This window comes from Falco cherrug, chromosome 15 (assembly GCF_023634085.1).
Source record: "Falco cherrug isolate bFalChe1 chromosome 15, bFalChe1.pri, whole genome shotgun sequence".
Taxonomy (NCBI): domain Eukaryota; kingdom Metazoa; phylum Chordata; class Aves; order Falconiformes; family Falconidae; genus Falco; species Falco cherrug.
In genome coordinates, this window is record NC_073711.1 from 5,480,636 (window position 1) to 5,497,018 (window position 16,383).

General features: G+C 43.0%; 1 protein-coding gene across 2 annotated transcripts in view; it reads right to left on the bottom strand.

The window, feature by feature from the left end:
* GAB3 (GRB2 associated binding protein 3) overlaps nucleotides 1-15,657 on the bottom strand; it is a 69,107-nt gene extending 53,450 nt beyond the window's left edge. The window contains exon 1 of one of the 2 annotated variants that reach the window (XM_027803658.2): nucleotides 15,402-15,657. In XM_027803658.2, the coding sequence (XP_027659459.1) occupies nucleotides 15,402-15,473 (72 nt within the window). In that variant the 5' untranslated portion in view covers nucleotides 15,474-15,657. The remainder of the gene's footprint in view (nucleotides 1-15,401) is intronic. The other variant, XM_014279059.3, reaches the window with a different exon arrangement.
* Between the last annotated feature and the right edge of the window lie 726 nt (nucleotides 15,658-16,383).

The following is a 16,383-nucleotide window of genomic DNA, read 5'->3' on the forward strand; positions in this document are numbered from 1 at the left end:
CCCTCTGACATAACAGGTTTTGGTCAGAAGTTCATCAAGTCAACACTTATCTTTAATAACTGGATTACCAACTGGCACTGGACGTGTGTGTCCCTGCCCCCCCACCCCCACCCCCCCCCACCCCCCACCCCCCCCCCGTTCCCTGTTGTGGGCTCCCTGCCCCGGGGCTCTGGTATTTGCTGACTAAGGAGAGCGCCTGTAGCCCATTCCCAGAACAGACCCTGTCTGCAGCTCAGTGTTTTTACCAGGAAGAGAAGAGGCAACACCCTGCACGAGCAGAGTGATAACTAGCCGTTTCAGCCAAAGTTTTTCAAATAAATTGCCATGCTACAATAGTAGGTGCTGCAGGCAGAAAGGATATTAGCAATGGCAGAGTCCTTGCCAGAAGTGGTCAATGCTTCCTACAGGATCTTCCTACAAAAGGTTAACTTTTTTTCTGACACTTTGGCATTTTTCTTTGTTGCTCTGGAGGCTCCTCCAGTGACTTTACCAGAAACACATCAGGACTGTTGTCATGACTCCTGTGTGAGGACAGTCCCCCAACAAGTCAGGTGGCTGCGGCCTGGGTCCGTGGGCAGCGCTAGCACCCTGGTGCCAACTGACCCCATTTCCAAAGAGGAATGGTGACAAATTTGTTTGGTTCTCTTTATGTTTCTTCCTGGAAAAAGCTAACTTACCCAAACACATAAAACTAATTTTATTTTCCTTGCAGGTAACACCCTTGCTCAGCCAATTCACTGAATACAGGTAGTGTGTAATTTTCCAGATGGCCACTAATGTTCAAGCATGGAAAAAACATAGTTTGATTATTGCATTCTGACTACTCTATTGCACAAATATGTTATGAAATAAAAAGTTATGTAGAAATCATAGTGGATTTCACTATTTCCTATTTAACTGCTTTACTGTAACCATGTATGATGCCTCAAAAATTCATTTATGTAGAAAAAATGTGAGCCAGCATAACAGTTTTTAACATCCTTCTGCTTCTTTACAAAAAGACAGATGATGATGTTTAATTTTTCCTTTACTAACATAAAACCTTCCACTTTGACTCGTATTCCTTATGCTGAGGGACACTCCAGAGAGTTTTATTTTACAGTGAATATAGACCTGGATTTTTTGTTGTTGTTTGGCTGCTGGACACGCAGAATTTAATTATGGAAGATCAGAACATTCTCCTTGCTAAACACACTTTAAAAGTCCAATAGTGAAATATCCTCAACCATGTATCCTAGTTCACCACGTGGTCCAAATAACCTTCACTGGGGGCTCACAGAATTACTGCCATCCCAAAGACTAGCCAACCCACAACGGAAATGAGAATTTACCCTTGGATGAGCTCGGTGCGTTCGGTAGTCTTGGTGCTGGCTCCAGGGGACCACAACAAAACCAGCAGGGATTAAAGAATCTCTTTTTGCAATTCAAGTAAATATACTAAGGGTGAAGGAGACACAAAACCTGAACTGTGCTCTTAAGACTGCAAGATGGTAAATGGAATCTGACAGGATAGCATGTGGGAAAGCAGGGATTACCACTGCTCATGTCTTTGCTGCTTGAATCTAAGGGCTTGTCCACAGTTTTACTAGCGTAGCTGAGCTGCTGTGGATCTGCTGGCATAAGGATGCCACGGGAACACACTGGTACTGGAAAAAAGAACATTGGTCCCAGTTTAGCTTACGTTGCTTCAGAAGCAGTTCAAGGTAAAGGAAAAAGATATCACACATCCCAAGAGCATCTGAGATGTTTATCAGAATTATAGTGATTTTATTTCATGCATCATTATACACCTATGTCATTTTCCTGTAGATTGCGTTGGAAATGGAGCTTCTTGAAACAACGTAGTGGTACTCATTTCATCAATGTTACACGTAAACTGGTTAGTGAGACAGATTTTTGCTGTATCACAAAACACGGATTATTGGAATTTCCCATATGAATACATTGCTCTGGATTAGCAGAGGTTTGTTAGAAAACCACTAGAACAAACAAAGCTCCTAACACTGTTATGTTGAGTGGCAGTGCAATGTGACTGTGAGGTGGCAATGGCTGCTATTCGTGGCAAAGATGCTTTTTGCAGGATCTAGCTATAAGTGCATAGATGATTTGCAAACGGAGCCCCAAAGTCTCACAAACAGTAAGCAGCGAAAACAGATCCGCTGGAGAAAGTCGGATGCAAACTGGTCAGTTCTTAAACAAAGAATGGAGTTTGAGAGATTTTCTGAACTTTTCCTCTAAAATTCCCAAAGAGCTGCAATTAGAGAAGGTGGAAGTCACATAGGATGCAGATGAATTCTCTCCAGCCACTGTGCTTCACTGCTGGAGGAACTGGAGTTGTAGGAAATAACCCCAAAACATCCCAGTGAGACTGTTCTATGGCCCAAAGTGGGATATTTTCCACCCTGAGAGACATGCCAGCTCAGCCTGAGAGCTGCAGCCCAAGGCAGGAGGAGAAGTTAGCAATGTAACGTCACTGTTAGTGCGACTGGCAAGGACCTGCACTTCTGGGCATGGCTCTTGCTCTGTTTGGAGGTGGAAGGCAAAGCACCGGGGAGGAAATTGCTGTAATGCAGAACAGCAGTATGAAATACTGTTGTAGAAAGCTCAGTGTGCAAGCCAACAAAGTGCCCTGATGGGGGGCGGAAGGCCCAGTTGGGGTACAGAAGATGGCATCTGATCTTACCGCATACTGTGCAAAGGGCAGGGCTATGTTTCTGCGTGGAGCCTCACCATTACTCCCCTGTTCTCACACATACCATGGTGCATAGCAACTCATCTGCTGGGCCATCTGCTGAGCTGCCTGCGTACTCGAATTAGGACTGCTACTCTTCATTCCTACGTGCAGCCTTTCAAATTTTACACCCTCCCATTTGAAAACTTTCTCCTCCTGCTTGATCCATTACATCACTCATCCTCACCAGCTGGGATTGACTGCTACAATAGTAGGTGTTTAGCAGCCTTCACACTGTCTCTCACCCTTCAAATTAATAACCTCACCTAGGGGAGCAACATCATGCGCAATTGCCTCGTGCTCTGTGTGTTGCCCCATCAAACAGGATCATCATTTCAAAGATGGTATGGGAATTCCCCAGCCAGCGGCCAGCATCCAGCATCTGCTCTTGTATTATGTATTTCTAGGTCCTCAACATGCTGCTGCCTGTGAGTCACGCAAATCTTATGCCAGAAGAAGCAAAAATGGCTGCACCATGCAGAGATTTTATCTTTCAAATAGAAAGTGAGATTTTTCAGTGACAGTTTACTCTTTTTAAGAAGTCATAATTTCTCTGCAACTCTGCTTTTATTTTTCACCATAATTCTATCTGGCTGTTATCACTCTGAGTGGAAAGTTTTGTGTGAAAGATGTTACACAAAATAAAGTGAAATTGTGCATTTTATCATTCTTATCCATTCATCGTCTTCAGTTTCCAATGACAAGCTGGTAAATGCTGCAGTTCCCATACCACATGCCACCTCTCCCAGTTACACCAGTTACCAGGAGCTCTGAAAATGGCAGATCTGTGGCTTTCCACTGGGAGGCAAAATCCTCCTATCAGCTTTTCTTTCCCCATTCCCTTGTTGCTGCGGGCGATGGCTCTGTGCTTGATCTGCATCTGGCCAATTGATACAAAAGCTAAAAAGAAAAGCCTCAAGCCCAACTCTAATATTCAAGTTCAGTGTTTAATGAAGATGAGATATCACCAGTCATAAGGTACAGTCATTAGTAGTAATGTAGGGAAAACAGTTCAGATTATTTAAATGTTCCCCATAAATATGGTCATAATGGGTCAGAATTTGAGGCTGCATTTTTTTGGCTCCTGTATTCTCCTTAAGATCCTATATTGCTAAAGAACATGAGGTGCCATTTCTATTTCAGGACATTTTTTTTCTGATGAGTCTGAGTACTTTATATCTGAAACCTTTTTGGAGATGACAAAGTGGTATTTTCCAAGCAGATTTGTGTAAACTCATAAATGCAAATGAAAGCTTCAGATCTAACTTTCGAGTTTGACAGCCCACCTGCCCAATTCCAGCAGCCTATTAAACCCGATGTTGACTTGGCCTTTCTGTCCATTATGAATGCATTTTATTTTGGAAGGGAAAAGCTTCCTGCTTGATGGTATAGAATCAGCTGTGCTACATCACCACACTTACTTGCTGATGTTGCTGTATAGGGCCATATGCCTTTTCTTGTCAGTTCCAGCAAGGAACCATGAAGATCCTGCCCTAAACTGGCACCATGAACTAGATCTGGAGTGATTCTGCATGACCATGTTTCTACTCAGAGCAGGTACCTGGACTGCAGCAAGCCTAGGTGCAAGTCAGAAGTGACCATCTCCCCTGCAACAAAATCATCCTAGGCCTTATGACCATTAATTGTACGAGGTCTTGTATCTGAGTGCTTTCCTCTGCTCCTTATCTTTTATTCCTATGCATAGATGGCACAACAAAACAGTTGCTTTCTTTTTAAAAAAGTGCAATCTCTGAACTAAAATCTACAACAAAATGCTCATATAGAGATCCCAGTTCCATTTCCAAATCCAGTAAACCCGAGGAATGAGTCAAACTGAAACTTGCCTGTGGGTGCACAGTAGGTTCTGAGCATATGAGAATTAGGGCCACCACTGCTGAAATCTTCACATAGCTCAGGTTACTAAACTACAGGCAGATCATTTGCTTGGAAATGTTCCTGAGACATATCACTGTGTGCATCTCTGTGACTATTTCTCTCTGTCACTATATTCTGGAAAGGACTGCACAGCTACTGCTTCACTCTGGCTCTTCACCTCCCAAACTCGGGTCACCCATTCTGGAATGGCAAGTTTGACTAAAGCACCTCTGAACCCTCAACAAGGTAAGTGCCACAGTGAGGGGAGTCCTTAGGGATTTAAAGGAGCAGTGTAAAGATAACTTAATCTTCACCTAGCTAACTATAGCCTATCTGAAACCTGGCCATGTCTGCCATCTTCTGCCCTGATGTAATTTCAATCAGTTTTAACAATTTAGCTGTTTGCCCCAATGAAGAATACAAGCAAACGTCATTGCAGCCCACTTGGAATAACCTAATGGGTAAACAGCTTTAATTTACCAGCCAGCAAACGAAGTTTACTTATAAAGTTTAAAAGATCATTTCAAGCACAAAGGACCTGGAAATATAATGAAGGACAAATAGGTCCTTTAGGAGGATAACGTAACAGAACTGCAGAACGTATAATGCATCCCCCTTTCCATTTAGCAATGCTGCTGCAGATGGTTAAACTGGGCAATCTGCTGAGCACAGGCAACAGAGCCCTGGAAAGGACAGGCTGTAGGTTGGACTTCTCCTGGCTGGCGATTTCTGTGTAGAAAATGCCTGGTAAAATCTTATGCACTCCAAAGACGGATAAATCATAATAATTGCTCTTTAGGGTCTGAGATAAATGCAGTTTCTGGCAAGGGTAAAGGATTTGTCAGAGCCCAAACAAGGGTTTGAGCTCCACAGGGGACAACAAAGCCTCTAACACTCTCCTTCAGTCTGAGGCTGAATACAGGTTGTGCTAGAAAACAAGAAATGTCTCTAATTGCAGCAGCAGCAGCAGCAGCAGCAAACTCCTAATGTCAGTAAATAAACAGCTCTGATGGATCCTAAACTACACATTCATTTTCTGACACAGAACCTCAGACATGCTGCAGATATGTCAAATGGTCTAAGGCATTGGGAGTTGGCTTGGGGCTGAAAATTACGAAAGTTTCATATTAAACCAGCTATTCCTGTCCATCATGCTAGGAAATACTCCTAGCCATTGAAAGTCCAACCCCCATTCAAGGAGCGTTAACACATAAAAAAAAAAAAATTAAAAAAAAAAACCCTGCAAATTAGGAACAAGAATAACTGTACTTGGCACCATTGGCTCTGTTGTACCCTGTAATTTAACGCTCCTCTATAATCTTTATGGCAAATGTGGGATTTTCTGGAATGCCTCAGATCCAAAGGTATCTTGGGTAGGGGGCACATTTACATTGTTTCTTTGTAGGAAAGTAACAGATTTGTGGCGCTACAAGAGTAACACAAAAAAATCTCTAATGGCTTGCACCCACTGAACTGGTTTAGGTTATGGTTGTGGTCTTCTTCCCTAACTCACAAAGAAATCAGATGCCTCATATTGTGTCACTTTAATAATTAATTTATAAGTAAACATATATATTTAAATATAAAATATTCCAGATTAATTACGAATCTGCTAAATTAACTCACACATGAGCAAGCTGGGTGTGCCTTTCAGTGTCCCACCTCCTGCTGGCAGGATGGTCTGACCGCTCACAGCTGCCCTGCTGTGGGCCCAGGGCTGCTGATGCTCAGGCAGGAGCAGTGGGGCCAAGGGCAAGGCAGGACCAGAGCATCGGGGTGCTGTGCATGCCTGCAGCGATGCCTGCAAGGGGCTGGGAGAGGGCTGGGGTGCTTTGTGGCTAGCAAACACAGCCCAGAGCATCCAGCATCTGCAATAACATTTTTGAGATAAAGTCAGAGGCCGCTGTCTGCATGTGACAAGGCTGCAATGCTCACTTCTGGTATAAGGGCTGCTTCTGATCCGACTGGCACAGAAGGACGACTGGGCTTTAGTTTTCACATTAGCAACTTGCAGTTCCCACCATTTACTGAATCAGCTGCTGGAGCTTAAATGAGAGCTCATTGTACTAAGGTCCGTACCTGAGGTGCATATGCAGGCGGCAGAGGAAGGGTAAAAATGACTGTGCTGTACCAACACAGCACTCATGCACGTTCACAAGCCAGGTTTACAAAGAAGTTTAGGCAGCTGAAGTTGCAAGCAGGTACCTAGGGCTACTCGCATAAGAACCTAAGCACATTTTTGTCTCTCTGATCCTTGGTAACCTGCCAGACTATCCCAAAAAGGACAATGGACTCAAATTTCCTGTTTCTGGCTTCACAGGAGCACGTTTTCTCAAAGCTTGTTCTCCCTGACAGATTTTCCCTCCTAAGCACACCTTTGCAAAGTGAATTTTCAGCAGTTCCTAATGTCCTTCGATATCTCAAAGAAGCTATAATGCACAAGTGTGTGAGGTGCCACAGTTGTAGCAGTTTCCCTTGCAAATTTGACCTTGCAAAAAACAAAACCAAAAGACTTAGTGTGACTCCAGAATTTAGTACTCTCATTTTAGTGAGAGTAAATTACTCAATTTTTAGTACTCTACGTGTCCAGAAATTCTGTTGTAATTTCCTCCTGAGTAGTCTGGGGTTAATGAGACTGAAGAGAATGATAGGAAGGAAAGAAATAATTATATATTCTCTTTTTTCTCAACATGTCCCAAATGTCACCTCTGACCTGGCTTTCTATTTCTGGCATGGACTAAACTCCCTCTATTTATTTAGCAGCCTACACACCATTACAGTAACATAGCAACAGTACTTTCAGTTGTGAATTAAAAAAAAGAAAAGAAAAGGAAAAAAAAAAGAACATATTTCTTGTAAGAAAACTGTTAAAGCATTGCAGTCTAGTAACACTTCAATAAATGCTTCTATTTTTCCCTTTACAAGCCAGTATTATTAGGTTTCCAGTCTGCAAACCCAATGCAGGGGAACCAAAGCAGTGTCACAGTCATGAAGCCTGTTCTTCCTATGCCAATCAGACTGTGCCCTAACCTTTTTGTTTGTTTGTTTCAATGATATTTCAGCTTGAGTTATTTCTCAGGCTCAGCACAGAGGAAAAGCTGGAGTTTGGGGAAGATCCTGAAATAATGACGGGATTCATCTGGTGTTTTCCCCTCACTTTTCAGAAACACTTCACCATTATTTTATAAGCCATAGCTCAAGGGTGATATGACGCTTAGTTAGCTGTCGAAAAGGAACATTTCAAAAAGCACAAAGTGAAGTTGGAGAGTTGGAGTAACAGCCTCATTTTCAGCTGATGGTCTAAATCCCACTGTTTTACAGGGAAATTTAGCCAGTAAAGACCTGCAAAAACAGCCCTAGAGTCAGAGGAGTATCCAGTGAAAACATTTTGCAAATCCTATTTCAGTGGGAGCAAAGTGCTTAAGAACCCTAAAAAAGCAATTCCCTGAGCTACTTAAGTGTTTCTTATTTTTAAACCTAAGACCTCGGTGAGAACTCAAGAATTTTCTTAGGATGGTGAACTTATCAAAAATAAAACTTCTTAAGCTTGCAAAGCTTCCACTACAAATATTAGTAAATAATACAGATGTAGTAGCTGGAATAGCAGTGAGCACTTCATGAAGCAGTGTATGACTTCTCATGAAACTGTTTCTTCATTGCTACGGTAAACTCAGCTGGTATCTCTTCAGATGCTTTTTCTCATCTCATAGTGATTTAATCAGCACACAGTCACCTTTGAATGCTGGTGGCTTTTCTGTGGAACTGGCAACAGATCTTGGAAGTGCAGCTTTATACACGTTCAGCTTTCCCAGTGTTTACAAACTCAATACTTCTGTAAACTCAGTGGCTTCACCGCACAGTTTGTAAAGTCTGCAAGTAAAACATAGTACATGCTTGTTCTGAACTATTAGCTTCTCCTTGGCACGACCAGTTCATGTCAGCTTGAAAAAATGGCTTCACAACTGTAAAATCCTTGAACTTCTACAAAGAGTTTGCAAGTCTGGCATGTAAAACCAGATTGTTTGCAAACTATGCACTCTGCTGAGATTACAACAGTTGCAAATAGAGAAAGGGTCTTGCTATGGCTATTATTCTGTCCAACAGAAATATGAATACATATAACCCACAGTCCCTGGGTCAATAATATTTGTCACTAACAGAACTTACAGAAACCAATGTCTTTTAAAAAGCATTGTCAAAAATGAGTCAAAAACTTTCAGAGGACAATCCAAGTTCCATTTAAATTAACACCTTCATTTAAGTAATTTTAAATTCATACTAATGATGACATTTTACTGCCTCTCTGTATGGGAAAGGACATTGAATAACCGAAATGTGCTGTTCAAGGCTTGTGTGGAAAGCTACAAGGCAGTTGTGACTGCAGAGGTCAGGTGGGGTTTCTGGCATCAGAAGGGAAGGGAATAACAAAATCTCTAAGAACAGTTGTCTCATTCTAACAAATACAAAGCTACAAATGAGTTAGCCTCAGAAAGGGAGTATTATTCTGCCATGAAGACTAGACATCAGTTTTGGTTTATTTTTAACAAATACCAAGTTGCAGCAGATTTTAAAACCGAGTTTTGCATAGCATATGCTTGTTGGTTTGGTTTTGTGTTTTTTTTTCCTGATGCAATATAAACTGAAATGAGTTGAGGATATTATTGTAAAGCAGAAAAAACCCCCAAAGTTGAAGTATTGCATTTTATTCAACAACTAAATGTGAGAGAAGAAAATCTGTTTTATCTGGTTGGATATAAAGTTTTGACATGCAAATTTAATTTCAAAGATGCCATTTTTTCTTTGTCTTACCACATTACTAGTTCATTTCCAACTCAAATGAAAAGGACAAGAAATAAAATGACTGTTTTTCTACTGAGTAACATTATAGGAGTAAACTTGTCCCTTTCCCTAAAAACCTATCGAATTAGCCTTAATACATATTCATAGCATTTTAATGCATTATTGGTAGAAGCAAAGTATTTATCCATTTTACAGTTTTCATGCTATAACAAAGAGTTCACCAAAGCACTACTTGTAATGCTTTTTCCTCTAAGACATGTTTTGTTGCATCACTAGTTTAATTACCACTCCAGTTAACATTTCCTTCTCTATTTCAAACTAGCATGGTTTTTTTTAAGTCTCTGTTTTTGAATGCAAAGACCTGATAACTTGCGGGTCTGTTTTGAATAGAAACCAATAGCTGGACATTCTTGTGCACTGAAAACATGTAGTCAAAGATTAAGCTGAGGCTTCAGGGCTATTATGGCTCCACCCAAATAAATAGTCCAAGGGAAATTATTCTGCTTAACATTCTGATACACAAATTGCCAAGAACAGCAGTGGTTTTTAGGAATTATTTTTTTCTTAGAAGTCAGCCTATCTCATTAAACATTGCATGTAAACTACCAAAACATGGTTAAAATCGATGAACATGGTCTACAATAAACATCACACTTAACCTACCAAAACAAGGTTAAGTGGTGGAAAATGGTCTGATTTGCACTTAGCTAATTACAAATTTTTAACTCCAATGATGGAAACTCCTCCCTAAAATAAATATTCTGCTGTTATTTTACCAGTGAGATCAATTTGTTCAGGATTGCACAGAGATGGGAACACGTAGTCTGCAGCACAGGAGCTTCTGTATGAGAGCCTTCATTCTCTCAAAATTGGGTTCTTCCTTAATATGCAAGCCAGACAGAAGATATGGTGAATTTTACAATTAAATAACAGCAGGAAAAACATAAGTACAAAACCTACAACTATAACCAGCTAAAAGACCCTGTCAACTTCCTCCATCACATGGGACTCCTATTCCCACCCAGCCTATAAGCTAGCGTTACAAAACCTGCACAAATTGGTTAAAAAAACCTCAGTTATTTCAATGAGAGTTTGGGATGTTAATTACAGCAGGAAATGAAAGGTGGCTGTAACTTTATATTTAGAGGGGACAGGGTTCAAGAGGTGAGGCTTTGTAGGAAAGATTTGGAAATAAAAAGGCTTATGGGCAAAAATTAGGTTCATATTTCTCTTTGACAGTCATTTTTCTGAAACTTCCCCCAAATCCCAAACCAGCAGAAGTAGTACTTGACCTCACACAACAGTTGGGGATTTCTTTTAGGCGAGGGTGGCAGTGTCCTCTGCTGACGCTAGGCCAGCGCTAGATCAGAGAGCAGATGCTCTGCGTCGTACCCACCCTTAGCAGGGCTGTGGAACTCTTGTTCCTATTACTTGAGCAAACTCTTCCATAGTTCTTTACTTTTTCTTCTTAGTGGCCAGTAACTTCCCGTTTGCTCCCCTGATAAATACCAGAACTTCAGCTAAAAATGGAGAAGTCGTCTAGATTCTCTTATCTTGTAAAACCCTAGCAATGGTGTGCTGTGGGCGAGCTCTGGCAGATCCCCCCAACAGTCAGAGACGTCCATCTGCTGCTACTTGCTGCTGTGCCCTTCTGACAGCACTTACTGCCCCTCACACAAAGACAGCAGGAACGGACACTGCCTTACTAGCTTTTTGCATCTGGTACCTTAATTTACACCTCTATTTGTCTTCCCAGACCAGAAACTCCAAGAAGTGTGCTAAGAGGTGCAAGCCTAATTTTCCTAACACAGGGTCCATTTTGGACTCTTGTTATAGAGATGCTGACAAGGAATTTTGATTTTCAATAATGTTTGAAGAAACCAGTCACTCATAGTGGGAAACTTGGCTTTTTTTTTTGAGCAAGTGGTCTTTCCTCATCAATTTGTATAGTACTGAAGATTAAGAATAGCTCTTCAGCTGGGGTACAGCTGTGCAGCATTGACTTAAATGGAGCTGCACTGACTCACAACAAGCGAGCATCTGTATATAGCCCTTTACTATTGCAAACCACGTAATTTAACACTAACAGTAAGTAAATGCTGGCATGGCATTCACCAGAGCACCGCCACTGCTCCTCCCCACAGGTGTGAAAAACTACAGAACAGTGATTTGAAGACAGGTTGAAATTAGCTGCCTGTTAAAAATCCCCATCTCTCTCTCCTTAGCAGCACATGAACAATGTGTCTTTTCAATGGCACAAGTCTCTTATTTCATTAGACATCCTCTGTGCCTTCTTCCATGTCTTTTCCCCCCCTCACAGTGACATTTTGCACTGGCTGTAGTAATTTTTTTGCTTGCTAGGCCATGAAACCATTCTCCTCCCCCCCCCCCTCCAATAAACAGAAAAATATTACCAGTTAGTGAGCAGATATATTTCCATATGAAAAGTTTCAAAAAGCCTGCTATTCAAGGCTGACATTACAGAATCGGGATACAAGAACAACACCACCCTGAGCCTTCTGATTTTTTTCATTTTTTTTTAACAAACAAACTTTTTTTTTCGAATGCCTCATCTAACTCCCTGGTTGGATGTATTCAGCACTAGTATAAGGCACTGCGAAACCCATCAAACCTGAAGCAGATTCTCCCATGACATCTAATTTCCTACAGAGGCTGGTACTCACGATCCACTAATATCAATACTCAAAATCCCCAGTGGGGCCAGGTTTTCCTCCTGGGAAAACCTTTCCTTCCACGGGACTGAGTGTCAAGCTGTGCCCACAACTTAGTATTTTTGGTCTAGAGCATGATGGACTTCACCTCCACCACCACCACTTCCTAGGTGTTGGTCGCAGCTTCTTCCTCTCTTGCCCTTGCCCCATAGCCAGCTCCCCTGGAGCTTTGGGGGTTTCCTGGCACCCCTCAGGCCCACACAGCCCTGACTGGTGAGAAAAGCTAGAACCAAGGGGGGAAATGAGAGCAGCACAGCTTTCAGGTCACACTTAGGGGACAAAGAACTGCAACACACACCAAATGCTCTCCCAGGAGACTCCTTGCACAACTGCCTCTTTAGACAAGCTGACGCGGTAGATTCATGGTTCAAGTATCAGAGAGAGGGAAAAGCATTGTACATGCTATTAAACCACTATTAGAGTATTTGCCTGCTGAAGTGAAGCTCCCTGTGCTTTCTAATGAATTCTCTGCATTTAGCATTAAGCTCTCTGTTTTTACAGAAAGTTACACTTGGGTAATTAATCTCATGTTCGTTTCCTGCACATGTAAAGAGAGCAGCCTTTGTTAGGGAATGATAAGACACTTCTAAGAATAGTGCTACTAAGAGCATCAGCTTTGTAAGATATTACAGGAAAAATACAGACTCTTAACACCTGCTTTTTGCTTTTCAAAGTTTCACAACTAACGTTCTGCTTACCTAGAGCCAAATTCTGACTTGTTTACGCACAGAAAACCTTGTTGCTTTCATCAGAGAAGAAGCATAAATGAAGGTATACTTTGGTCTTTAGGATCTAATCTCACAAAGATGTATTTGTTTAATTTTACAAACACTATACATATTCTCAGTGGCTTCGGTGGGACTATCTGCATTTCCCACTCTCACAACCTGAATTCATTGCTTTGTCTGGTCTCTTAAATACAGATGCCACTGGAATTATTTTCTCAGTGATTGTAATAGATTGAGGATTAAGAATTTAGCTGTGTGTAAAACAAGAGACCCTCAGGCCAGACCTTACAAAGGCCGGATGCTGAACTCAGGAAAATGTAAACTGGGAGACAACCCCGTGAGAGCAACTGAGTCACTCCAGTGTGCAGAGAGGTCCCAAGGAACAGCAGACCAAGCCCGCACGTGAAGCTCCCTGGAAGCTGCAGCTCGGACCATGGGTTTTGCCAGCTGAACACAAGTGGCGTAAAGCTTAGGGATTTATGTCTGTTGTCAGTTCAGACCCAGAGCCAACACCATTCTCCTGTAAGCGGTTGACACTTGACACCTACTGAAGTCAGTTTAAACAGTCATTGTTTTAAAGCTTGTGTTGTTTTTAAGCAGTCACTGTTGTTCAGCCTATCTACCACCCCAGTGCAAGGCGCACAAGCTACCATGCTGAGGAAACTACATAAAAAATGCAAAAAAATTGGTTTACAGTGGGTAAGAGACAATTTCCATTTGGTTTGTAACATCCACTTTGTAACCAGTCATACAAGAAAGGACATTAATCTTTGCTGTACTTGCAGCAGATTTCTTTCTGCTTTATTATGGACAAAGGAGTAGTTTATCCTCCTAACCAGAAAACAAAGCCTAATCTGCAGAGACCTGGCTAATCTGGTGGGTGATGTTTGAAGAATAACATAGACCCAATTTCCCTAGGTTTTGTAGTGCAAAATCTGAGCAGAGCAGACTGCAACTAGCCTTGTGAGCTGATCAGAGCCCCTGTTGTGACTATTATCTTGACTGTATAATGGGAGCTTTCAAATCCCAGCTTTATCACATTCTGTTTTCTCTACTTTGCCCTTTTATGAATATTGAGTAATCAAAAATAGCTTCACTGACAGAGTAACTAATGATACCAGCTGGGTGAATCAGTGGCTCTGACACTGTCTAGTGCCTCCTATACAGTGCTATTAGTACGGTCGTTACAAAATATAACAAAAATTAGATATCCACATTTTATTTGCAGCTCCCTTGGGACACATCACAGTGGTTATTTTAGAATTGGAAAATGCTAACCGAACAAAGCAAATACTCAGCCATTTCAATGCAATACTGCAATCCAAAAGAAGAAACTCTGGCTTAGAAGAAGTTAAAAGTAAATTCTATCGTCAGTAAATTATCCTTTCTCCTAGTTTTCAGTGCAAACAAACAATACACTGCCAAATGCTATCTGCCACATTCTTCACAAGACAGTTATTCCTCATATTACTAGAAAAAGCTAACATCAGCAGCCCAGAAAAAATGCTGATAAACAGAAGGGAATATGACAAATGATGTAAGCTATGTATGTGGCTCAGGAGTGTGACAGACACATATGGTGGCATCCTTCTAGTACAGTGCAGTGCTCTGGGGTAAGTTAGGTTAGAAGCGCATGACCCAAACGGGTATTACCGATTCCAAAAGTGTAACAACAGTAACAACATTCCTGATGAAGAACCATCACAAATAAGTATGCAAAATGGCCCACGATGGGCTTACGTTTGTAATGCTGTCCCAAGCAATTTTTTAAGGGTCATTTATTTCTACCCGGAGAGCCTTCCGCGCAGCCCTGCAATGATACAGTTTCCTATGTTTGCAACACACACCCTTTTTTTTTTCCCTTTTTGTTTTTTTCTTTTCAGAAAAACAGGCAGATACAGAACGAAACAAGGGGGCCCCTTTACACATAATGCAGTTGCAGCTCTCCATGCATGCACTGCTCGCTGCTTCTCACCACCCCCTTCACCTTTCAGCTATCAGCAACTTTACAGCACGGCATCTTCCAGCACCTCTTTTATCACAGACAAAAAGTAAAGCTTTCTGCTAGCAACCGCATCTGGCATATTAAATTGGTCAATAAAACTATTGCAGATGTTGCCTGTAGCAAGTGTCATAGAAATTACGGAGCATCTTAACAAAGCAGAGCCTCAGAATCTAAAGTATTAGGGTTTTTTTCAGGTTCTTGCCCTTCCCTGGAAAAGTGACATCTGAAATCCGGTTACAACAATTCTGTTAGTTACAGCAACATTAACTGAAACCGAAATGTGGTTTTTAACCTAAGATATATTGCATAACAACAGAAGTATTATAATCTTACGAGCCGGGAAAGGTTAATTCCAAAGGGCACAAGAATATCGGTGAAAACTAAAATACTCCATAAGCGCATGGACTTGTAAACCTTTTTGTTTTGGTCCAAGGCGAAGCCGAGACATTTCAAAGGAGGAGCGAGACACCGAGCACATGCCAAAATCCCTTTAGCGAGGAAAAAAATATCAGCAGAGCCTCTGCACTTACGTATCTCTTGAGCTTCTTCTCGGGGGGTGATTTAATGAGCCATCCAGTGCAAACGACGTCCCCCGAGCTCATCTTCCCCCCCGGCGCGGAGCGGCGGCGCGGGAGCCAGGGTGCGGGCTGCGGGTGCGGGGGTGCGGGGGGGTGCGGCTCCGCGCGCGCGTGTGTGTGTATTGTTCCCAGCCAATTTGAAACCAGCAGTAATCAGCTTCCTTCAGCTGTGCTCTGATACTGCTCCAGCCCGAGGAGGAAGTCATGACATTGATCACTGACACGGCCAGCCCTCCCTCCGCCGCAAACACAATGCAACACACCGAGCACGTGATGGGCGGCCGGGGCTCGCCGCCACGCAGCCGGCGGCTGCGACACCCACCGGCACCGGCATCGGCACCGGCACCGGCACCGGCTCCCGGCGGGGCTGCCGCATCGCCCCGGGGAGCCCCGCTCCGCGCCCCGGGGGGAGCCCGGCGCCGCGGGGATGCCGAGAGCAGCGGGGCCGTGGCCCCGCCGCAGCGCAGTGTCCCGGGGGGGCTGGGGGGACGGCAGGGGGGCTTCGGCCTGGCTGGGGGGGGCACGGCCGGCGGGGCGCCCGCTCGGCCCTGCACGCTGCTGGGGTGCCCGTCCCAGCCTCCACCGTCTGCCCGGTCCGCTATGTCCCAACTTCTTCACTCTGTGCAGTCAAAGGTTTTTCAGTGGCGTCTGGTCCCCTGTATGAGTTTACTACGAATAAACTTGGTTTTCCCGGTCACATAATTGCAGATTTTTTCAAAACAGACTGTTTTCAGAAGTGGCTTCGGGAAGCCAGGTTGCCACTCCGCGGGCAGCGCTAGCAATTAGGAGCGCAGAGCACAGAAGGTTGCTGACAGCCTTGGAGTCGGTGCCTCTCTCCGCGATGGGAAACTCCTTCTTGCTTTTCAAGGACAGGGCAGCCTGTGTTCATTTTTAAGAAGCCGCTTCTAACTTTGACTTCGGTTTACGGTGGATG